Source organism: Schistocerca nitens, chromosome 4 (assembly GCF_023898315.1).
Source record: "Schistocerca nitens isolate TAMUIC-IGC-003100 chromosome 4, iqSchNite1.1, whole genome shotgun sequence".
In the NCBI taxonomy this organism is placed as follows: domain Eukaryota; kingdom Metazoa; phylum Arthropoda; class Insecta; order Orthoptera; family Acrididae; genus Schistocerca; species Schistocerca nitens.
This window is the reverse complement of record NC_064617.1, coordinates 741,979,231-742,004,940: the sequence shown is the minus strand read 5'-3', so window position 1 is coordinate 742,004,940 and position 25,710 is coordinate 741,979,231. Positions and strand designations below refer to the sequence as shown.

The window sequence follows — 25,710 nt, the reverse complement described above, 5'->3', positions numbered from 1 at the left end:
AGCAGAGGGACCGGGGGCTTAATACCACTGACACAGCAGAAAGGCAGAGCCGCCATGGTGTGAGCGACATGATTTCTGCATGCAGGAGCTGCCTCTATGTTGTGGCTTATGGGATAGTAACCGATGCTTTAGCAAAAGAAGGACTGCCGAAGAGCATATAAATACCATAAATATCCAGACAGAGTCACAACAGTCTGCGAACCGCAACTCTGAGGTGTACCTACGACGGTCTGTGCGTCCTTATGAATCAACAACTGATCAACTCCGGACTCTGCCACTGCTAGCTGTGGCTCGGCTGTTTGTGCAGACTTAGCTCCGCCCAACTGACTGGTGACCCGCAGGCCTACCTCAGCTGCTGTCGGCCTCCTGTCCATGTGGTCTGTGGTTCGACCTTGGGTAGCAGAGCAACGCGCCACCATCGATCGTGTAGGTAAACTAGTTGCTGCACGCCTCTATTCGTGTGAACAGATACTACTGCTGCTGTGAGCTCTCTCATCCACGCTGGGTCCACAGTGTGAGTCTGTGCAACTCGTCATACCATGTTCGGTGAAGCCAGGCTGCCGCCAGTCTGCCTTGAGGACTGCTGCCTGCTGTGTTTACCAGGTCATCGTTGTCACCGCTCTGCCTAAAGCTATCGTCTTAGGAGCACTAGCTTCTCCAGGCAACGTCACAACCGTTGTAGTTCACTGAGAAATAAATGAAAGTTTCATGATGATATTCCAAACGGCTATCACCCATCCACTCACCACTCCATTGATGAACCACACAAGCTGGCAAAGTGATAGTAACCTGATTTTTGCCAACACAGTTCCACCATCCACCACACCGGCCTCTGTAGGGTTAAGCAAGCAATTTATTCAAACAAAAATGTACAGGTACAAATCATAAACAGCATTAATTTACGCAAGTAATGTCTATTACCCCCCCCCCCCTCCATGAACCATGGACTTTGCCGTTGGTGGGGAGGCTTGCATGCCTCAAGGATACAGATAGTGATACAGATAGCCGTACCGTAGGTGCAACCGCAACGGAGGGTTATCTGTTGAGAGGCCAGACAAACGTGTGGTTCCTGAAGAGGGGCAGCAGCCTTTTCAGTAGTTGCAGGGGCAACAGCCTGGATGATTGACTGATCTGGCCTTGTAACACTAACCAAAACGACCTTGCTGTGCTGGTACTGCGAACGGCTGAAAGCAAGGGGAAACTACAGCCGTAATTCTTCCGGAGGGCATGCAGCTTTACTGTATGGTTAAATGATGATGGCGTTCTTTTGGGTAAATATTCCGGAGGTAAAATAGTCCCCCATTCGGATCTCCGGGCGGGGACTACTCAAGAGGATGTCGTTATCAGGAGAAAGAAAACTAGCATTCTACGGATCGGAGCGTGGAATGTCAGGTCCCTTAATCTGGCAGGTAGGTTAGAAAATTTAAAAAGGGAAATGGATAGGTTGAAGTTAGATATTGTGGGAATTAGTGAGGTTCGGTGGCATGAGGAACAAGACTTCTGGTCAGGTGAATACAGGGTTATAAATAAAAAACAAATAGGGGTAATGCAGGCGTAGGTTTAATAATAAATAAAAAAAATAGGAATGTGGGTAAGCTACTACTAACAGCATATTGAACGCATTATTGTTGCAAAGATAGACACGAAGCCCACGCTTACCACAGTAGTACAAGTTTATATGCCAACCAGCTCCGCAAATGACGAAGAGATTGATGAAATGTATGATGAGATAAAAGAAATTATTCAGATAATGAAGGGAGACGAAAATTTAAGAATCATGGATGACTGGAACGCGATAGGAATGAAAGACGAGGCCACCTGGTGAAATTTTGCACAGAGCCTAACTTAATCATAGGTAACACTTGGTTCAAGAATCATGAAAGAAGATTGTATACATGGAAGAAGCCTGGAGATAGTGGAAAGTCTCAGATCGATTATATGATGGTAAGACAGAGATTTAGGAACCAGATTTTAAATTGTAAGATATTTCCAGGTGCAGATGTGGACTCTGACCACTTTCTATTGGTTAGGAACTGTAGATTAAAACTGAGGAAACTGAAAAAAAGTCTGAATTTAAGGAGATGGTACCTGGATAAACTGACAGAAACAGAGGTTGTAGAGAGTTCCAGAGGGAGCATTAGCGAACGATTGACAAGAATGCGGCAAAGAAATACAGTAGAAGAAGAATGGGTAGCTTTGAGAGATGAAATAGTGAAGGCAGTAGAGGAACAAGTAGGTAAAAAGACGAGGGCTAGTAAAAATCCTTGGGTAACAAAAGATACATTGAATTTAATTGATGAAAGGAGAAAATACAAAAATGCAGTAACTGAAGCGTGGAAAAGCAATACAAATGTCTCAAAAATGAGATCGACAGGAAGTGCAAAATGACTAAGCAGGGATGGCTAGAGGACAAATTCCTACAGGAAAATTAAAGTGACCTTTGGATAAAAGAGAACCACTTGCATGAATATGAAGAGCTCAGATGGAAACACAGTTCTAAGCAAAGAAGGGAAAGCAGAAAGGTGGAAGGAGTATATAGAGGGTTTATACAAGGGCGATGTACTTGAGGACAATATTATGGAAATGGAAGAGGATGTAGATGAAGATGAAATGGCAGATACGATACTGCGTGAAGAGTTTGACAGAGCACTGAAAGACCTAAGTCGAAACAAGGCCCCGGGAGTATACAACATCCAGTAGAACTACTGATAGCCTTGGGAGAGCTAGTCCTAACAAAACTGTACCATCTAGTGAGTAAGATGTATGAGACAGGCGAAATACCCTCTGATTTCAAGAAGAATATAATAATTCCAATCCCAAAGAAAGCAGGTGTTGACAGATGTGAAAACTACCGAACTATCAGTTTAATAAGCCACGGCTGCAAAATACTAACACGAATTCCTTACAAACGAATGGAAAAACTGGTAGAAGCCGACCTCGGTGAAGGTCAGTTTGGATTCCGTCGAAATGTTGGAACACGTGAGGCAATACTAACCTTACGACTTATCTTAGAAGAAAGATTAAGAAAAGGCAAACCTACGTTTCTAGCATTTGTAGACTTAGAGAAAGCTTTTGACAACGTTAACTGGAATACTCTCTTTCAAATTCTGAAGGTGGCAGGGGTAAAATACAGGGAGCGAAAGGCTATTTGCAGATTTTACAGAAACCAGATGGCAGTTATAAGAGTCGAGGGAAATGTAGCTGTCGCCGATGTTATTCAATCTGTATATTGAGCAAGCAGTAAAGGAAACATAAGAAAAATTCAGAGCAGAAATTAAAATCCATTGAGAAGAAATAAAACCATTGAGGTTCGCCGATGACATTGTAATTCTGTCAGAGACAGCAAAGGACCTGAAAGAGCAGCTGAACGGAATGGACAGTGTCTTGAAAGGAAGATATAAGATGAACATTAACAAAAGCAAAACGATGATAATGGAAGGTTGTTGTTGTTGTGGTCTTCAGTCCTGAGACTGGTTTGATGCAGCTCTCCATGCTACTCTATCCTGTGCAAGCTTCTTCATCTCCCAGTACCTACTGCAACCTACATCCTTCTGAATCTGCTTAGTGTATGCATCTCTTGGTCTCCCCCTACGATTTTTACCCTCCACGCTGCCCTCCAATACTAAATTGGTGATCCCTTGATGCCTCAGAACATGTCCTACCAACCGATCCCTTCTTCTGGTCAAGTTGTGCCACAAACTCCTCTTCTCCCCAATCCTATTCAGTACCTCCTCATTAGTTATGTGATCTACCCATCTAATCTTCAGCATTCTTCTGTAGCACCACATTTCGAAAGCTTCTATTCTCTTTTTGTCCAAACTATTTATCGTCCATGTTTCACTTCCATACATGGCTACACTCCATACAAATACTTTCAGAAAAGACTTCCTGACACTTAAATCTATACTCGATGTTAACAAATTTCTCTTCTTCAGAAACGCTTTCCTTGCCATTGCCAGTCTGCATTTTATATCCTCTCTACTTAGACCATCATCAGTTAATTTGCTCCCCAAATAACAAAACTCCTTTACTACTTTAAGTGTCTCATTTCCTAATCTAATACCCTCAACATCACCCGACTTAATTCGACTACATTCCATTATCCTCGTTTTGCTTTTGTTGATGTTCATCTTATATCCTCCCTTCAAGACACCATCCATTCCGTTCAACTGCTCTTCCAAGTCCTTTGCTGTCTCTGACAGAATTACAATGTCATCGGCGAACCTCAAAGTTTTTATTTCTTCTCCATGAATTTTAATACCTACTCCGAATTTTTCTTTTGTTTCCTTTACTGCTTGCTCAATATACAAATTGAATAACATCGGGGAGAGGCTACAACCCTGTCTCACTCCTTTCCCAACCACTGCTTCCCTTTCATGCCCCTCGACTCTTATAACTGCCATCTGGTTTCTGTACAAATCGTAAATAGCCTTTCGCTCCCTGTATTTTACCCCTGCCATCTTTAGAATTTGAAAGAGAGTATTCCAGTCAACATTGTCAAAAGCTTTCTCTAAGTCTACAAATGCTAGAAACGTAGGTTTGCCTTTCCTTAATCTTTCTTCTAAGATAAGTCGTAAGGTCAGTATTGCCTCACGTGTTCCAGTATTTCTACGGAATCCAAACTGATCTTCCCCGAGGTCGGCTTCTACCAGTTTTTCCATTCGTCTGTAAAGAATTCGTGTTAGTATTTTGCAGCTGTGGCTTATTAAACTGATTGTTCGGTAATTCTCACATCTGTCAACACCTGCTTTCTTTGGGATTGGAATTATTATATTCTTCTTGAAGTCTGAGGGTATTTCGCCTGTTTCATACATCTTGCTCACCAGATGGTAGAGTTTTGTCAGGACTGGCTCTCCCAAGGCCGTTAGTAGTTCCACTGGAATGTTGTCTACTCCGGGTGCCTTGTTTCGACTCAGATCTTTCAGTGCTCTGTCAAACTCTTCACGCAGTATCGTATCTCCCATTTCATCTTCATCTACATCCTCTTCCATTTCCATAATATTGTCCTCAAGTACATCGCCCTTGTATAGACCCTCTATATACTCCTTCCACCTTTCTGCTTTCCCTTCTTTGCTTAGAACTGGGTTTCCATCTGAGCTCTTGATGTTCATACAAGTGGTTGTATTATCTCCAAAGGTCTCTTTAATTTTCCTGTAGGCAGTATCTATCTTACCCCTAGTGAGATAAGCCTCTACATCCTTACATTTGTCCTCTAGCCATCCCTGCTTAGCCATTTTGCACTTCCTGTCGATCTCATTTTTGAGACGTTTGTATTCCTTTTTGCGTGCTTCATTTACTGCATTTTTATATTTTCTCCTTTCATCAATTAAATTCAATATTTCTTCTGTTACCCAAGGATTTCTACTAGCCCTCGTCTTTTTACCTACTTGATCCTCTGCTGCCTTCACTACTTCATCCCTCAAAGCTACCCATTCTTCTTCTACTGTATTTGTTTCCCCCATTCCTGTCAATTGTTCCCTTATGCTCTCCCTGAAACTCTGTACAACCTCTGGTTCTTTCAGTTTATCCAGGTCCCATCTCCTTAAATTCCCACCTTTTTGCAGTTTCTTCAGTTTTAATCTACAGGTCATAACCAATAGATTGTGGTCAGAGTCCACATCTGCCCCTGGAAATGTCTTGCAATTTAAAACCTGGTTCCTAAATCTCTGTCTTACCATTATATAATCTATCTGATACCTTTTAGTATCTCCAGGGTTCTTCCATGTATACAACCTTCTATCATGATTCTTAAACCAAGTGTTAGCTATGATTAAGTTGTGCTCTGTGCAAAATTCTACCAGGCGGCTTCCTCTTTCATTTCTTAGCCCCAATCCATATTCACCTACTACGTTTCCTTCTCTCCCTTTTCCTACACTCGAATTCCAGTCACCCACGACTATTAAATTTTCGTCTCCCTTCACTATCTGAATAATTTCTTTTATTTCATCATACATTTCTTCAATTTCTTCGTCATCTGCAGAGCTAGTTGGCATATAAACTTGTACTACTGTAGTAGGTGTGGGCTTCGTATCTATCTTGGCCACAATAATGCGTTCACTATGCTGTTTGTAGTAGCTTACCCGCGTTCCTATTTTCCTATTCATTATTAAACCTACTCCTGCATTACCCCTATTTGACTTTGTGTTTATAACCCTGTAGTCACCTGACCAGAAGTCTTGTTCCTCCTGCCACCGAACTTCACTAATTCCCACTATATCTAACTATAACCTATCCATTTCCCTTTTCAAATTTTCTAACCTACCTGCCCGATTAAGGGACCTGACATTCCACGCTCCGATCCGTAGAACGCCAGTTTTCTTTCTCCTGATAACGACAGGAGAAAGAAAACTGGCGTTCTACGGAAGGTAGTCGAATTAAATCGGGTGAAGCTGAGGGTGTTAGATTAGGAAATGAGACGCTTAAAGTAGTAAATGAGTTTTGCTATTTGGGGAGCAAAATAGGCCGGCCGAAGTGGCGGTGCGGTTAAAGGCGCTGCGGTCTGGAACCGCAAGACCGCTACGGTCGCAGGTTCGAATCCTGCCTCGGGCATGGATGTTTGTGATGTCCTTAGGTTAGTTAGGTTTAACTAGTTCTAAGTTCTAGGGGACTAATGACCTCAGAAGTTGAGTCCCATAGTGCTCAGAGCCATTTGAAGCAAAATAATTGATGATTGTCGAAGTAGAGAGGATATAAAATGTGGACTGGCAATGGCAAGGAAAGCGTTTCTGAAGAAGAGACATTTGATAACAACGAGTATAGATTTAAGTGCCAGGAAGTCGTTTCTGAAAGTATTTGTATGGAGAGTAGCCATGTATGGAAGTGAAACATGGACGATAAATAGTTTGGACAAGAATAGAATAGAAGCTTTCGAAATGAGGTGCTACAGAAGAATGCTGACGATTTGATGGATTGATCACATAACTAATGAGTAGATATGGAATAGAATTGGAGAGAAGATAAATTTGTGGCACATCTTGACTAGAAGAAGGGATCGGTTGGTAGCGCATATTCTGAGGCATCAAGGAATCACCAATTTAGTATTTGAGGGCAGCGTGGTGGGTAACAATGGTAAAGGTAGACTAAGAGATGAATACACTAAACAGATTCAGAAGGATGTGGGTTGCAGTAGGTACTGGGAGATGAAGAAGCTTGTACAGGATAGAGTAGAATGGAGAGCTGCATCAAACCAGTCTCTGGACTGAAGACCACAACAACAACAACAATGTCTATTACTTGTCTTTTCAAGCATGATGGTGATTAGGGGGTGGGTCGGGGGGAGGGATGGGAAGTGTGTCTGCAAAGACTACTTTTACATTGAAAACTTTCGCTCCTATCGCAGTCGAACTCTATGCATTTGTAGGCTCATTATTAAGTATTCGTTATACACAAAAGAGCGAAAAATAAAAAATAAAATATCCGACTTTTGAAAGTACTATTTTAAAACAAGTAACGAAGAATGGCACCTACGCAAAATTTTAAATAATTCTGAAACAGTTTAAATCTCCATTTATAAACACTGTGTGTTGATATTGATTGTAGCATGAACGAGTTGTAGAGACAATTCGTTCATAAAAGAACTGATGAGAGTGACAATAAATCGTGAAGTTCTACTCCCAAACAACTAAATTTAAAATCACCATAATGTGTAACCTAATAACACCACTTGAAGATGCCAAATGGTTATTACTCGACAATGCCTACAAAGATATTGTGGTGTCAGACCCTAAACCTATACCTACTGTCAGTCGCTGACCTACACACCTGCTTTTCATAAGTCCCAACACACTTTTACTCTGCAAGGATTTATTCACAGGTGATGAGTGTAGATTCACTTCCGTGCTAAGTAAACCAGCGACCATTTGAAGTCCAACATTTCTTTTCTTCGAAAGAATAACTCTTCCTCACCAAGTCTCTTGTCTCATGAACTTTAATTTGTTTTTCACTGGTGTTTTAAAGAGAATCGTACGTGCCAACTAACTCATTACTTCTCTTTTCCTTCTTCGCGGTAGTCAACTGCAAGAAGTCTTCGCAGGTTAGTTAGTTACTTACATTATTTACAGCATCATAGGAACATTTATCCTAATCGTAAATGGAATTCGTAGACCAATTCTCGGCGCAGATATCACTCCTACACTCTCGGATGATTCTAAATCCGCACAATGACTGGGATTTCACAAATTCATGTAATGTTAAAATAGCGTCACTAGTCAGAACGGAATATTCTATATTTAACCATAAACTGAAAAGAAGTAATGATCAGTAACTAGCATTACTCGAAAACATCACACAAAAGCTTACGCTAAAAGTTCTCTTAAAAATGTCAGACTGATTGTGCAGACGAACTTAGTATTGTCACTCCAATGATTAAGATACACTGTGTCTAACAATGCTTAAGCTCTGTCCCCATTAACCTCGAATTTAGTTTTCCCATTAAAAATGTTTTCCGTCTCATTTTCGTATGCCGCTGCTAGCCCCATTTCAGAATTCATCAGGTTCATTTTCTGTGATTCTGAATTTGTTCCTTAACTGCATCAGCTATACCTCAACGTTCTTAAACAGATTATCGTATTCCACGCATCTGACTTCCTTTCCGATGAGTTTGGTTCTTTGTAGCTTTGTATCTATGTTTGTTTTGCATCTGACTAGCCTAAGATCTTGAAATTCTAATCGAGTTCTGCGTCGCGCCGACAAACAATTTTTTTAATTGTTTGATGAAATGAAGGTATTTTACAGAACAATGTTAGTCCATTTTCTGTTTACTATCTTCTGTAAACGTGTGTTTAAGACAGACGTGTGGTATTTTTCGGTAAATTCTAATGCTGTCGATAAAAATGTAATATGATAATGTTCTATATTCATTGGCACACTATATGCGAAGACTGAAGTGTGCTGACAGTGCTGCATCGATTGGAAGCTTGTGTTCAGGGGAAATACTTTAACTGACATTTACCTACAGTGTACGCATATGATGAAGGAAAGGGGCAGAGATAATTCACTAGATACCACCCAGTGTCGTATTTTTTATTAGTTCTATTTCCGTTTTCATTGTTAGTACCATAGGATACCGCTAGATAACTCTCAATTACAGTATTATTCCACTGTTTTCTAGATTATTATGTGGAAATTTTAAGAGAGTACAGCAGCGTTAGGAAAGAATGGTCTGTGAGAGAAGCGTTGCTTCCAGGCGTAGATAACCCCTTGTACCCAGGAAAAAAGTTTAGTTACCCTTCTGCATATTACATTGGGACCAATTAAATATTTCATTAAAGGTTTGGCTAGTGCAGTCCTAGAATATTTTCTGGGTACCAATTTTGACTCATGTTACAATAAAAAAATCTGGAGGAAGCAATGACTCCAAAAGAACGTAATACATGGAAGTCATTCAGAATGATGGTATGTGTGTTCCTAGACATGAATAGAAGTAAGAATGACATAGAAATTATAGATGTCTTAATTCAAAGCAACAGTAACCTTGGGTGCAGAATGTCAATTAAAATGCGCATCTTGCTTTCACATATTGATTTATAAAGACAGAATTTGAGAGATCTGAGTTAAGAATGTGGTGAAAGTGTTCACCAAGACACTATGGACAAAAATACCAACTACGATGGAATACAAATGGTTCAAATGGCTCTGAGCACTATGGGACTCAACTGCTGTGGTCATTAGTCCCCTAGAACTTAGAACTACTTAAACCTAACTAACCTAAGGACATCACACACATCCATGCCCGAGGCAGGATTCGAACCTGCGACCGTAGCAGTCGCACGGTTCCGGACTGCGCGCCTAGAACTGCGAGACCACCGCGGCCGGCGATGGAATACAGCAACGAGGGGGGAATATATTAAGTGTGGTGTCACCGCTAGACACCACACTTGCTAGGTGGTAACTTAAATCGGCCGCGGTCCTGTAGTACATGTCGGACCCGCGTGTCGCCACTGTGTATTCGCAAACGTAGCGCCACCACAGGGCAGGTCACAAGACACGGACTTGACCTCGCCCAGTTGTACGGACGACATAGCTTGCGACTAGACCTACCAAGTATTCCTCTCATTTGCCGAGAGACAGATTAAATAGCCTTCAGCTAGTCCATCGCTACTACCTAGCAAGGCGCCATGTGTATCATTGCTAATTGCTTACTACTATGCAAGAGATGTATTTCAACAAGAAGAACATCATTAAAAGTTAAGTAGATGACAATCTCTCTTCTTTTCTTTATAGTTTTTCATCCAGTCTCCTGTTTCAGAATTTACGCCCGTCTGCGTTAGTTTCGCGTGCACCTAGCCACTCATTGTGTCGAGACCTTAGGGAATCGACACAACATTAAGGCTTAGTGCATAAAACGAAGGAAGCATCGCACAAACGAAGAAGCTGTTTTAATGTTCATTTTTTATTAGAATTTTTTCTAAATCACAGAATATCTTTTTGGAATATCTTTTCCAAAGAACTTCCTTGCTTTTACGTATTAATTATTTATGTATTATTCTGTTTGCTGAACACAATAGATACTCGTGTTCATCTAGTGTCAGTAAAAGCGAATATTTTAAAATTACACCTAAAATACTGAATTTAGAGAAAAATAGTTTCACGTCATCCATCAGCATGGCAAGTCATATAGAGGGTGTAACGGATGTAAGTGCGTATATTTTTCTACGTGGTACCTTAATATGAACTTAATTCAGTCTGTTAGTTGTTTTTGCTCTGCATTGAGCAGTGTTTCCATGAACACGTCACAAACTTAATGATCTGATGTTTTTTGTGTGGTCGTAGATGCACCACTAAGTGGACTACATCTGTCAGTATAGACTAACAGTTCTGCGTCCACACGTCTACTCTTCAACTCCTGACCTGCTACCCAGGGGAAAATGAGCATCAATGGCGTGCTCTTGCCACACGTAAATGAAAGTACTAAACAACTTCAAAATATACGACTTGTAATAGCTATAATTATTAGTGTGTATACGACGTACATACTGATTTAATGTCGTTCAGCCACCGGTAGAAATATCTGCACTTATACCCGTTACGCCCTGTATAAACAATGAGACGGTGAAGATCAACATAAAGTTGTTTACATTTCATTACTCCATGTTATTAGTGTAAACGCAAGTGAGAGCTCCCTTTTCTCTCTTTTTAGCCATCATTGCCTGTGTCAGAAGGCGCTTTGTCATCAGCTTCTACATCTACTGAAGTACGTCACAGCTCTGGTCAAGTCATGAAATTTGGAACGCAGAAAATTCCGCCTGACGCAGATATGTAAGTTGCGGAATAATATCTACAGAATTTTTGCTACATTTTTATTTGTCAGTACTAAAGTTAAAGAGAGGCTTTAACAGTTAACACGTGAGTTTAGTAGTAAAATTGTTCAATCAAAGTAACTAATTACTTCTAATTAAACTTTCATAACCAGTTATGGAGTATTATACACACTCCATCAACGGAAAGGAACTACTTTCATTTTCCCACGATGTTGATGTATAGATAGCTCAGAGAAGTTCGATATCTTCAGCAGATCTACGAAGCTGTGCAGGTTGTGATTCAAGGGGGCAGGAGTGAAAGGATAAGACTTATGAAACAAAAGAAAAAATTGCAGCCAAATGAAAACAAACATTTAAGCAAAATAATTTCACTCTATTTGAAAGTATCCATCTCTTCACATCTCTTAAACCTGTGCCTTGTTGCTCTACCCCTTGCACTGTAACGTGCTTTGATTCTCCGCAGCCAAAAATTCTTTCATCTGGCTACGCTTAAAAACTAGGTTTCTTTACATGCTACCTCATTTCGCCCATGGCATATAATAAATTGTCCAGAAGAAATATTTTAGATTACATTTAGACTTGCTGTATGATCTGTGAGACTTTTTAAGTTGTAGGGCAAACAGTTCAAAAACATTTTTTGTTGCATATTGAACTGTTTTCCGAGCCTCTGACAGCTTCAATAAAAAAGATAATTCTTGCCGCTATTATTATAAGTATGGACATCATTATTCTTCTGACATTGTGCTGGAATATTTATAACTGACTTAGTTAGCGAATATATGTGCTGTGATGTGCAATTAAATGCCTAATGCCTTGAGGAGGTACCTACATGATGAGCACATATTATCCTTACTGTTAGCTTTTGTGCAAACAATATGTTCCTTCTAAGTGATGAGTTATCTCAGAAAATTATTCCAGAGGACAGTATTGAGTGGAAATATAGTCAGGATGTAGATTCGTTTGTATCCAAGATTAGCAGTTATATAAAAGGCAAAAGTAACTGAACTTCATTGTTTGTGAAGCTCGGTAATATGATTCTTCAGTTCACGTTTTCATTGGTATGTATACCAAAAAATTTGGAGCAATCAACCCTGTTTATTGACACCCTTTACATTTGCTAGATCAGTTGTTGGTACCGTTATTTATTGGACAGGATTGCATATGGTGTATATTCTTAAAACTTATGGAGACTGCATTTTCAGAGAACCATGAAATAATTCTTTCGAAAACAGTATTAACAATCTCTTCTATTGCTTTCTCTCTAATTGGGTGGATTACAACACTAGTACTATCTCCAAAAAGGATAAATTCTGCTTGATGAATGTTAAGTGGAAGGTCATTCGCATGCATAAGGAACAAAAGAAGTCACAAAATTGAACTTCATGGGACTCACTGCTTGATGACTCACCAGTCACTAAACCTTGCTCTTGTTCAAACCCTGAATTATTCAGTATAACTTTTTACAGTGTAAGTATAATTCAAACCAGTTGGGTGTAAAATCATCGATTCTTAACATTTAAGTCTTTCTACCATGAACTACAAAATCGATGGCTTTGAAATATTTGGTGACTGAATGTATACCTAACATTTTCAGTCGAATAACCCTTCTGGAATCCAAACTGTGGTGTGCTGATTAAACTGTTTCAAATTTCATATGAGACTATTGTTCAAGACATTACTATTTTAAATATCTTGGAAAAAAAGAATCTGTAATGAAACTGGATGATAATTGTTTATGTCTTTCTTATCACCTTTCTTATAAAGAGGGGTTAACAGTAGCTTATTGTAATATACATGAAAAAAATCCCTGTTCCTGTGATGTCATACATAGAAACCTATCTCTAAGAACATGCTTATTAAGTTGGAACAACTTATCAGAATTCTGTTTTAAAATTTCATCAACATCACATGAGTTTTCGTTTTATAACTTTAATAAATCCATTAATTTTAGTGAGGACGTTGGTGCTGTTTCTAGTTGGCTTAAGTTCCATGAAATTAAATATTTAATATATTCCCTTGCTTCTTCACCTGAACTATTTATTGTTATTATGTTTAGAAAATTATTGTCAAAAATACTCGCAACTTGTGAATTATTAGTCACAACTTTCTCATTTAGTTTAATTGTTATGGTTTCTCACACACTGACTGGTTATCCAATGTGCTGTTCCACAATGTCAAATATGGTTTTAATCTTATTATCTGCATTATTAATTTCTGTCAGGATGTGCACATTTCTGGAAATTTTAATGACTTTCCTTAATATTAGTATTTTGCACAATGCAATTAACTTCTGATCTTAACTTATTCTGATCTTTACATTCATATTTTCCTCTTACTTGAGGTTGTTATCCTTTTAGGTACCTATGGCTTAATTGTTGTTGTTTTGTATGGACTTTCTGAATAACTTTTTAAGAAGGCTACTTTCGAATATTGACACAGATTTACTACAGACTATATTGAATCTCACATTAGCATCACTTTCTATATGTAAATCTACCTAAGATCACCTTTTTCAACTTATTCTCAAGTATTGTATCCTATTCTCAATAACCAGCCTCACTGCTCTATATGACCATGTCTCAGGGCTGCAAGGTGTTAACACTGTTTATTTCCATTAATTGTGGATTATGATCAGATAGCCCATTAACAACTGTGTGCACATGAATTGTTTCAGCCTTAGCACTGCCTATAAAATGTTTCCAATCAGTTTACTGCTATCTTGCTGCAAGCTGAGAAATTTACCACTGAAATCGGTTTGAAACAGCCAAATAATCACTCCAGTTCATTTTTGCTATCAGAATTTTTTAAAGACCCTACAGTGAAATGTCCAAAAACTACTGTTACTTTTTGTCCGACATGTAGCTCAATAATGCGTCTAGATTTCTCATAAATAACAGAAAGTTTCCTAGGGGTGACCTGTAGACTGTTGCTGTTGTAAGAGAAGTATTCAGGTGCAACAACTCAGAAGCACATACATCTAGTTTCTGGTCTACACAAATACTGCTTGTATTAATATTTTTGTCTTTTTGCCCAACTTTTACATACGTTGCAAATCCTCCTTTTTGCATGTTAATTCTACACGAAAATGATGCTAGTATAGAATCCCTAATATTTATCTTCTCTATTCCTGCGACCACATGATGTTCTTAGATGCACAGAACATCTACAAGGCGGCCCTCCTAATGTCATCTAGTCTTCTAGTGTGTGGGGAAGGTTCATTAACGACGCAAAGCAAGCTTCTCCAAGCGTTCTCAGCCAGGTTCATGTCAGCAGAAACCGCAGGCCATTCGATTATACTGATTCCCACCTCCTGCAAAAAGTTTTATTTAGTTAAGTGTACATTAAAGCAAGATATTTAAAAAAAGTCTTAAAAAGGCACTATCGTAGATTTATGAAAAGCGCAGTATTTTATCCAAACAATACGTAACGACTGGATGGCGAGCGTGGTGAACGCGAGAATAAGATGAAATAATTAGCGACTAGATAACATCATACAAGTAGAATCAGGGAATGTCGGTTCTGAAATAAACTTCGGGTGGTGGATTTGCATGTGGTTGTAGGGGAGGGAGTAGAAGGCATGGTTACGGGAGATACGGGTTTGGTAGTAGGAACGAGACAGGAGAAAGGCTAATTGAGTTCTTCTACAAATATCAGTTAATAATAGCGAATACTCACAGAATAACAAGAGGAAGGGTATACTTCGAAAAGACCGGGAAGCACGGAAGCTTTCAACTGGATTACCTCACGGTCAGAGAGAGATGCCGAAATTAGATATTGGACTGTATGGCGTAGCTGGCTGCAGATATATACTAATATCACAATTGAGTAATGATGAATAGTGGACTGAAGTTCAAGAGAATCCTCCGAAGCAATCAATATGTAAGGATGTAGGATATTTAAAAGCTGAGGAATGACGAACGCGCTTGAAGCTCGCTAACGATGTGTATGCTGCGATAAGGAACATCAGAGTAGGCAGCTCAGCTAAAGAGGAGAGGATGGGTCTAAGAAGGACAATCACACATATTGAACAAATAAACCAAAGGACAAGGAAAGTAGTTAGGAAGAAACCTTGGGTAACAGACGAAATACTTCACTAGATCGATGACAGAAAGAAGTACCAAAACGATCTGGGAAAGACAGGAATACAGCAGTATAAATCCCTTAGGAATAAAACAAATAGCAAATGCTGACGCAGCCAAGAGGAAATGATTGCTGGAAAGATGCAAAGAAATCAAAAAATAAATGATCGTTGAGAGGACTGAGTGAGCAAATACAAAAGCCAAAACAACCTTCGGTGGAATTTAAAGCAAGAGTGGTAACATGAAGAGTACAATGGGAATATAAGTGGAAACGGTACAGTGAAGGCGACTACTTGGGAGAAGACTACTCTGACAACATATTGGAAGGGATATAGGGGATACAATATCAGTGAGAAATTAAAAGAGCTCTGGAAGACTAGAGTTAAAATAAAGCACAATGGAAGTTCTGAAACCATTGATGGAACTGGCAACCAAACAACTATTCAAGTTGCTATGTAGAATCTACTTATCCAGCTACGTACTTTCATGCACACCGTCCACACAACTCAAAAGACAGCAAGCGCTGTAAGTGCGAAAAATACCTTACAATCAGTTTAAAACCTCATGCATCCAAGCTGCTCTTAAGAATAACATATGGAAGAATGAATTAAAAATTGAGAATCAGATCAGTTTGGCCTTAGGAAAGGTAAAGGCACCAGAGAGGCAGTTGTGACGTTGCGGTTGATAATGGAAGCAAGAATGAAGAATCATGAAAACACCTTCATAAAGTACTGGGTTATTACAAATGATTGGAGCGATTTCACAGCTCTACAATAACTTTATTATTTGAGATATTTTCACAATGCTTTGCACACCCATACAAAAACTCAAAAAGTTTTTTTAGCATTCAAAAATGTTCGATATGTGCCACTTTAGTGATTCGGCAGACATCAAGCCGATAATCAAGTTCCTCCCACACTCGGCGCAGCATGTCCCCATCAATGAGTTCGAAAGCATCGTTGATGCGAGCTCGCAGTTCTGGCACGTTTCTTGGTAGAGGAGGTTTAAACACTGAATCTTTCACATAACCCCACAGAAAGAAATCGCATGGGGTTAAGTCGGGAGAGCGTGGAGGCCATGACATGAATTGCTGATCATGATCTCCACCACGACCGATCCATCGGTTTTCCAATCTCCTGTTTAAGAAATGCCGAACATCATGATGGAAGTGCGGTGGAGCACCATCCTGTTGAAAGATGAAGTCGGCGCTGTCGGTCTCCAGTTGTGGCATGAGCCAATTTTCGAGCATGTCCAGATACACGTGTCCTGTAACGTTTTTTTCGCAGAACAAACTTTAAACCGTGAGATTGCACAAAACACGTCAACTTTTGGTGAATTGCGAATTTGCTGCACGAATGCGTGAGGATTCTCTACCGCCCAGATTCGCACATTGTGTCTGTTCACTTCACCATTAAGAAAAAATGTTGCTTCATCACTGAAAACAAGTTTCGCACTGAACGCATCCTCTTCCATGAGCTGTTGCAACCGCGCCGAAAATTCAAAGCGTTTGACTTTGTCATCGGGTTTCAGGGCTTGTAGCAATTGTAAATGGTAAGGCTTCTGCTTTAGCCTTTACCGTAAGATTTTCCAAACCGTCGGCTGTGGTACGTTTAGCTCCCTGCTTGCTTTATTCGTCGACTTCCGCGGGCTACGCGTGAAACTTGCCCGCACGCGTTCAACCGTTTCTTCGCTCACTGCAGGCCGACCCGTTGATTTCCCCTTACAGAGGTATCCAGAAGCTTTAAACTGCGCATACCATCGCCGAATGGAGTTAGCAGTTGGTGGATCTTTGTTGAACTTCGTCCTCAAGTGTCGTTGCACTGTTATGACTGACTGATGTGAGTGCATTTCAAGCACGACATAAGTTTTCCCGGCTCCTGTCGCCATTTTGTCTCACTGCGCTCTCGAGCGCTCTGGCGGCAGAAACCTGAAGTGCGGCTTCAGCCGAACAAAACTTTATGAATTATTCTACGTATCTGTAGTGTGTCGTGGCCATATGTCAATAAATGGAGCTACAGTGAATTTATGAAATCGCTTCAATCATTTGTAATAGCCCTGTATGTCGATATGGAACACGCGTTCGACAATGGCGTGGTCCAAGATATTCGATATTCTGAGAAAAATAGGGGTAAGCTATGGGGATAGGTAAGTAATATAGAATATGTACAAAATCTAAGAAGCAACAATAAGACAGGAAGACCAAGAAACGATTGCTCGGATTTAAAAGGGTTTAAAATAAGGATGTAGTTTTTTGCTCGTAGTGTTCAGTCTTTACATCGAAGAAGCACTAGCAGAAATAAAAGAAAGCTGAAACAGTAGGATTAAAATTCAAGGTGAAGAAGAACTATAGGACCTCTTGAGTGAAATGAAAAATCTAATGAGTACATAACATGGATTGAGAGTAAACTGGAAAAAGAGACAGAGGTAATAACAGCAGAAGTGAGAATAGCGAGAAATTTAGCAACAAAATTGGGGATCATGAAGCATACGAAGTTAATTAATTCTGCTACCCTGGGAACAAAACTATCCACGACGGACGAAGCTTGGAGAACATAAGAACCAGACTAGCGACATCAGAGGCGCCACTTCGGTCCAAGAGAAGTCTACTGGTATCAAACATTGGCCTTAATTTGAAGAAGAAATTCCCAAGAACGTACATTTGGAACACAGCGTTGTATGGTAGTGACTCAAGGACAGTGGGGAAACCAGAACAGAAGAATACCGAAAAGTTTGAGGTGTGGTGCTACAGAAGTATGTTGAAATTCAGGTGGACTGACAAAGTAAGGAATGTCTAGGTTCTTTACTGAATTGGCAAAGTAAGGAACATACAGAAAAAACTTGCAAGAAGAAGGGGCAGGATAACTGGACATCAGTTACGGCGTGAAGGAATAAACTGTGTGGTACTAGAAGAAGTTGCAGTGGGCAAAACCTGTAGATGAAGAGATTGGAATACATTCAGCAAATTATTGAGGGCGTAGGTTGCAAGAGCCACTCTGAAAGGAAGAGGTTGGCGCAGGAGAGGAATTCGTGGCGGGTCAAACCTGTCAGGACACTCATTACTCAAAAACATGACTTTATAAATAAGTAAACTGCATAGCGAATCTCGATGGGTTAGTAATGCTGTCAAACTAAAATAATTACCGTTTAAACAACGCAAACGTATGTTAATAACAATTCACACATTTGCTAATGGTCTGGATGTAAATTTAAGAACGTAAATAATAATTATTGCAATGTTGCAGTAGAAAAATGTTAAGGGGTTAACTACTAAATTGGAAAGCAAATACTCAAAGTCTCACAGGACAGTTTCCCACTATTAATCGCAACATAAAACTAAACTCTGTTATGCTAAATATTCACTACGAAAACAGGCAGATAATTACATAATCAAAGAATATTAATTAAACTTCTAAGTCACCTCAAGTCCCACGCATAGCTCATAAAGTTCAATGAACGCTGAAACTCAGTCACCGAAACCTCTATCTAATTTTCCAGGGACATTTTAAAGCATTCACTCGCGCTCTGTAAAATTATTTTAGCGATCAAAACTTTAAATTACGCACCAGATTCACTACGCAGACCATGTGGATTGACACTTAGTACCCTCAGATGCAGATACCAACAATGAAAGACCGCAAATGAAAAACGAAAGAAGAAAGCCCATGTGCATAGTGCTGCTACCCCTTAAATACACTCTCTGGCGGCACATACTACTGAATCCATGTTAAATATTAAAAGAATGACCCATATTAAAAGCAACTACCATTTGTTCATAAATGCACCACGTTAAAATAAACTCACAATTATACAAATATTTTGTGACTTCTCATTACTAAAACATTAAAATATTACGTAAATTTTGACGAAATTCATAAACAAGCCTATACCCAGTTTTACATCGTTGGATGAATTACGTTAAAATTATAATGTACATGTGGCTCACTTCAGGAATGAATGTCAATCTGCCCTCTTGTGTGTTACTTCTTACTCATATTTCCGTAGCGACTTAACATAACTTTTACTGATGGGATTTACATACATAACTTTTACAGTATATCTAATAGTTAACTGTAGCTATTCATTACCTGGAACAATTATGTGATGAACTATGCCACCCACGCTGCCTTCATACTACGTGTAGCTTGCGGAGAATTTATGTCTGTGGCACAGCTATCTCTTGTAAAGTCGTCCATAACTTTATATGTACAGCAAGGGATCCTAATGTCTTCCACCTAGGTACTTTAGGTTTCTACAGTTGGTAACAAATGTTTTATAGAGAGAATCTGTTGTTTGCAACACTGGTAGCTTCCGCGTATGAGTGTATTAAATTTTTTACGCTGAGGTGAAATTAACAGCCAGCAATTCCTAGGGTGAACGCAGATTTGCGTTCAAATATTGGGCTGTATTTCAGTCATGTGTTGCAGTTTCTCGTGTTTAATCGCTACAGTCAAGAATGTAGTCTAGATCCCTGTAGCGGCTATTACTATAAACTGAGAGTGTTCGTAATTTCGTCCCCTGTGTTGTTCCTATTTTCGTCCCGGGACGAAATTTGGAACTGTCGTTAAAAACTGATTGTATCTGCTATTTGTAACGATTTCCCATATTTATATGGGAAAACAGAAGCGGGAGTGGGGGGGGAGGGGGGTATGGGGAGATGGATCCGTTAGACGAAATGCATGGTTTGCTATCACGTAACATCTATGTAGACGTATAACTTCATATGCGACACATGAAAATAATTTGAAAATTTGTTCAGTTATGGACTTCCAATAGGTTTATAATAGTAAAAGTGTTTGTCAATGTTACAGCAGAAAAATGCATTTGAATTAATTTTAATTTGGATAATTTTTTGGGGGGATAAATTGCAAATACTTTTTTCTATTTATATTTTATGAGTGTTAATGTTTATGTTAAGTATTAGCTTTAGTGTATTATAAAAATTTAACTGTAACTTGCCTACAAGTGGAGGATAAAGTCAGGAAAAGGTTTAACTATTTGCAGCCTTTTCCATATCCTTACAGGGCTTATACAGGTCCTGATGAAATTTGCGACCCCTGCCTCGCCTGCAGGAGTTGTAATGCATCCTACTGTGGTGTATGCAGACTTTGCCAGCTTTCGTTTGACACTTCATATGATTTGATGGCTCCAATAGTTTGTTACTAATGTATATCGTCCAGTAAAACATTCACAATTAAAAACAGTTGTAGCCTTCTTAACGCTTTTGTAGAACCACGTTTATAATGGCATTGAACTCGTATCTTCATCATGACTTGTGAGGTGTATTTGGTTTTATTGCGTGACGTTTGTAAGATATGTAACGCTGTTTCTCTGAAAATGCGATATCCATCTTATATTTCGTACCTCCAATAGCAGATTTTTTGTAACGTCACATAATCCGCAGAACGTACGCTGTCGGCAACATGAGAGACGCGTGAGAAATCTGAACTAAATGAGCGAAGTGAGTGAGAGTCAGACTGTTCACTTTGTTACATTATTCCTGGAGGAGTGACGCAAGCAGTCGTTCCTTCCGCCGTGTCTCGATCTACATAGCTGCTGAATAACAGAACATGACACCTTTGTTTTATTCTACAGGTCCAGAGGGCGTGCGTCTACTTTCTGAAGTTGACATACAGAAAAAAAGACGGAGCCGCAGTGGAGACATAGTCGCTAAGGGGTCTTACGCCACTTCTTTTCAAAGGAAATGTGCCAGCAGTTCCCTCGTTGTAATGGTCGTTTTACCGTATAGACAAGCTTCAACCGTCTGCCATCTTTGTTAATCACTTAATGCTCGAAAGTGAGACGAAAATTACACAGAAAGCCTTGAGACAGTTCTCCAGATCCTCAGAAACGTACCTGGTCGATATCTAAATCCTCCATTTGTCACAAGATTAGCTTATCAGTTCTTATAAATTGTTAATTAAAATGTAATGAAAGTTTTAAAACTAGTGATCTTTTCCTCAGCCCTTCTTCCATTACTACTTACAACTATTAATTTCTATTCATGCTTCATTCTCTACATTTCTCAGAGTAACGAGGCTTCACAAGATGCACAGAAATGTTGGAAAATTTAGACCTAACAGTGGATTTTCGTCTTCAGGTCGGAGCTCGTCGAGCCCCTACTTCCATCTTACGACACCGAAGACGAAGTTAGTGGGAAGATTTCAGCGGAAGACACATCCAGAGAGAAGAAATCCACGCCAATAGAACGGTAAATCAACAAACAATAATATGAGTGTATAGAAAACATTTTACCACCGTAAGTTCACGAAAGTAATTTATCGAATTGATATTATGTTTTTAATTTCAGGGCTTCCACTGAGGAACTGGAAGGTGAAGAATCACCATCTCCTGTGCCCTTCTTAAAACTGGTAAGGAAATTACCTACTGAAAATTACACTTAGCACTACAGTCCTTGCCGGCCGCGGTGGTCTCGCGGTTCTAGGCGCGCAGTCCGGAACCGTGCGACTGCTACGGTCGCAGGTTCGAATCCTGCCTCGGGCATGGATGTGTGTGATGTCCTTAGGTTAGTTAGGTTTAAGTAGTTCTAAGTTCTAGGGGACTGATGACCAAAGCAGTTGAGTCCCATAGTTCTCAGAGCCATTTGAACTACATTCCTTTGTACACAGATTTGACACATTGTTCTAATGTTTGTAGAATTAAATTGTATTGTGTTCCGAAGGATCTCCTTATACTCGTAGCAAACATCGAAATATACTACTTTGCTCACATAGTCAAAAAACGAAGATTCATGTGACGTAACGATGCATCCACCGCGTTCAGTCACAGGTTTCTTTCGGAATTAAAAAAAAAAAAAAAAAAAAACATATCAGTGGAAAATCATACAATACTGTGTTTCAGATGTACAATCCAAATAACCTATTCCTCTACTTAAAAAATGGTTCAAATGGCTCTAAGGACTATGGGACTTAACATCGGAGGTCATCAGTCCCCTAGACTTAGAAACTACTCAAACCTAACTAACCTATGGACATCACACACATCCATGCCCGAGGCAGGGTTCGAACCTGCGACCGTAGCAGCAGCACGGTTCCGGACTGAAGCGCCTAGAACCGCTCGGCCACAACGGCCTGCTCCTCTACTTAGTTCACACTTCGGATAGCTGGCTCGTGCGATCTCTAGTAGAAACCTATGCGTTTCCTTTTATCTTTTATTTCTCCTTCCTAAATGCTAGAATCTTGTTATTTTAGAAAATTGTTCGAATTTATGTCGTAAAGAGATAATATGTCACAACATCTTTCGTATCTTCCAAAATTTCTATCTTCTATTCATAAATAGTTAATTTTAAGATTTTCATTTCTTAATTATATTTAAGTTCGCAAAAGTTCAAAGCTGCAGCGTTATTAGTCCTTACTACCAGTAAGAAATATCAAATAAGTTTCACATTATGTGCATGTGCAACTTCATATTTTGAAAGTACGACCTGTCTTGGCAATTAGGCGGCAGGTCGTTTGTAAATGGCAGCAAAAAAAAAAAATAATTAATTAAACGGACGTACCGTTGGTCTTTCCGAGGCCTAGTCGGATGGAGTTCCGCTACTGATCACTATGTCAGCTTCTTTGACTTCGTATCTTTTCCTTTACGGAATCAGTTTCACCTTCGTGCTCTGTCTTTTACGTTTTTCTTCCCAATCTGCATTTTTCCTAGTCAGCAATTCACAAGCGTAAGGTGTTAATACTGGTCGCTATCACATTCGTCTGCTTGTCACTTTTGTTATGTAATGTTAAGTGTTCTCTAAATATTCGAGAATAGTCCTGTTACCTATTAGATTTCAAGAACAGGCTGCGTAACCTTCTACTTTCCACTCCTTTTAATCACTCTAGACATAAAACTGACGGCTGCCAACTTCTTTCTTTGCAGATTATGCTGTATCAAACTTACCACTAGACGACTTGTTTCTTTCCCATCAATCTCCTCTTCCTCTTCTTTTACCACGCATTACGGAAACTTTTTCTCCGTATACAATTTCGATTTACTCTGGTATCCAGTTATTTATTGCACTCTTTCTTCTGAACATAAGAGATCTTCATTATCTACACCTTGTAGGTTAACTTCTAAACATTTTACGTTTCTAAATTGGATAATTTTTCTACCGACCATCTCCATGATAACTTTACATTTCAGTATTATCTATTATTTATTCTAATCAATACCTCCTCATTAGTTATGTGATCTACCCATCTAATCTTCAGCATTCTTCTGTAGCACCACATTTCGAAAGCTTCTATTCTCTTCTTGTCCAAACTATTTATCGTCCATGTTTCACTTCCATACATGGCTACACTCCATACAAATACTTTCAGAAACGACTTCCTGACACTTAAATCGATGTAAACAAATTCCTCTTCTTCAGAAACGCTTTCCTTGCCATTGCCAGTCTACATTTTATATCCTCTCTACTTTTACCATCGTCAGTTATTTCGATCCCCAAATAGCAAAACTCCTTTACTACTTTATGTGTCTCATTTCCTAATCTAATTCCCCATTATCCTCGTTTTGCTTTTGTTGATGTTCATCTTATACCCTCCTTTCAAGACACTGTCCATTCCGTTCAACAGCTCTTCCAAGTCCTTTGCTGTCTCTGAAAGAATTACAATGTCATCGGCGAACCTCAACGTTTTTATTTCTTCTCCATGGACTTTAATACCTACTCCGAATTTTTCTTTTGTTTCCTTTACTGCTTGCTCAATATACAGATTGAATAATATCGGGGAGAGGCTACAACCCTGTCTCACTCCCTTCCGAACCGCTGCTTCCCTGTCATGCCTGCCTCGTGATGACTGGGTGTTGTGTGACGTCCTTAGGTTAGTTAGGTTTAAGTAGTTCTAAGTTCTGGGGGACTGATGACCAAGGATGTTAAGTCCCATAGTGCTCAGAGCCTTTCATGCCCCTCGACTCTTATAACTGCCATCTGGTTTCTGTACAAATTGTAAATAGCCTTTCGCTCCCTGTATTTTACCCCTGCCACCTTTAGAATTTGAAAGAGGTTATTCCAGTCAACATTGTCAAAAGCTTTCTCTATACAAATGCTAGAAATGTAGGTTTGCCTTTCCTTAATCTATTTTATAAGATAAGTCGTAGGGTCAGTATTGCCTCACGTGTTCCAACATTTCTGCGGAATCCAAACTGATCTTCGCCGAGGTCGTCTTCCACCAGTTTTTCCATTCGTCTGTAAAGAATTCGCGTTAGTATTTTGCAGCTGTGACTTATTAAACTGATAGTTCCGTAATTTTCACATATGGCAACACTTGCTTTCTTTGGAATTGGAATTATTATATTCTTCTTGAAGTCTGAGGGAATTTCGCCTGCCTCATACATCTTGCTCACCAGATGGTAGAGTTTTGTCAGGATTGGCCCTCCCAACGCCGTCAGTAGTTCTAATGGAATGTTGTCTACTCCCGGGGCCTTGTTTCGATTCAGGTCTTTCAGTGCTCTGTCAAACTCTTCACGCAGTATCGTATCTCCCATTTCATCTTCATCTACATCCTCTTCCATTGCCACAGCATTGGCTTCAAGTACATCGCTCTGTATAGATCCTCTATATACTCCTTCCACCTTTCTGCTTTCCCGGGCCGCTGATTTGGTGATGACGTCCGATGGTGACTCAGATGGGTTCCATAGTATTTACATCAGGCAGATTTGTGCGCCGAGAAATCAACGCGAGTTCTCTATAATGCTCCTCAAAGCACTGTAGCACGGTTCTGGCTCCGAGACACGGGCAGTTGTACTGCTGGCGTTCACCTCGATGCCGGCGTTTGAGGAGACGACCATCTACCTAGTGCAGCAAAAGTGTGATTCACCCTAAGAGCCGACACGTTTCCGCTGATCGACGATCTAAATGCGATGGTCCCGTGCCCACTGCAATCTAACTGACGATGTCGATGCCTCAACATGTGAACATGTATGGGTGCTCTGCTGTGGAGTTCCATGTTCAACAATTTGCGATGAACGCTGTGCTCTGAAATACTTGTGCGTGGACCAATATGTTGCTCTTTAGCCAGATATGCCACAGATCGCCTTCTATTCTACTGTACAGAGCAGACAAGCCTCCGAATCCTATGTTCTGTGGACGTCCAACCATTTAGCACCTAGTGGTATTTTCGCTGTCCTTCTACTTCTTTCCGTAGAGTCCCACGACAGTGGCACGTGAAAATTCAACCAGCTTAGCCGTTTTGCAGATATTCACAGGGGCTGTGTAATAATAATACGTCGTTTGTCAAAGTCGCTTATCTCAAGAAATCTTCCCATTTGCAGCCCATGTCCTCGCTAGGACGATCCCCTATCCGTGTCTGCTCCGCTTACATACTTGGATGGCGCCTAGTGACGTTGCGGGAACGTGACGCGGCAACGGAAGT

The 25,710-nt window shown here is 39.9% G+C and overlaps 1 protein-coding gene across 1 annotated transcript in view; it reads left to right on the top strand.

The window, feature by feature from the left end:
• LOC126252985 (ATP-dependent translocase ABCB1-like) overlaps window positions 1-25,710 on the top strand; it is a 209,928-nt gene that overhangs the window by 7,743 nt on the left and 176,475 nt on the right. The window contains exons 2-4 of the mRNA XM_049954013.1: window positions 11,138-11,256; window positions 21,435-21,545; window positions 21,645-21,705. Coding sequence (XP_049809970.1) covers window positions 11,216-11,256; window positions 21,435-21,545; window positions 21,645-21,705 — 213 coding nt within the window. The 5' untranslated portion in view covers window positions 11,138-11,215. The remainder of the gene's footprint in view (window positions 1-11,137; window positions 11,257-21,434; window positions 21,546-21,644; window positions 21,706-25,710) is intronic.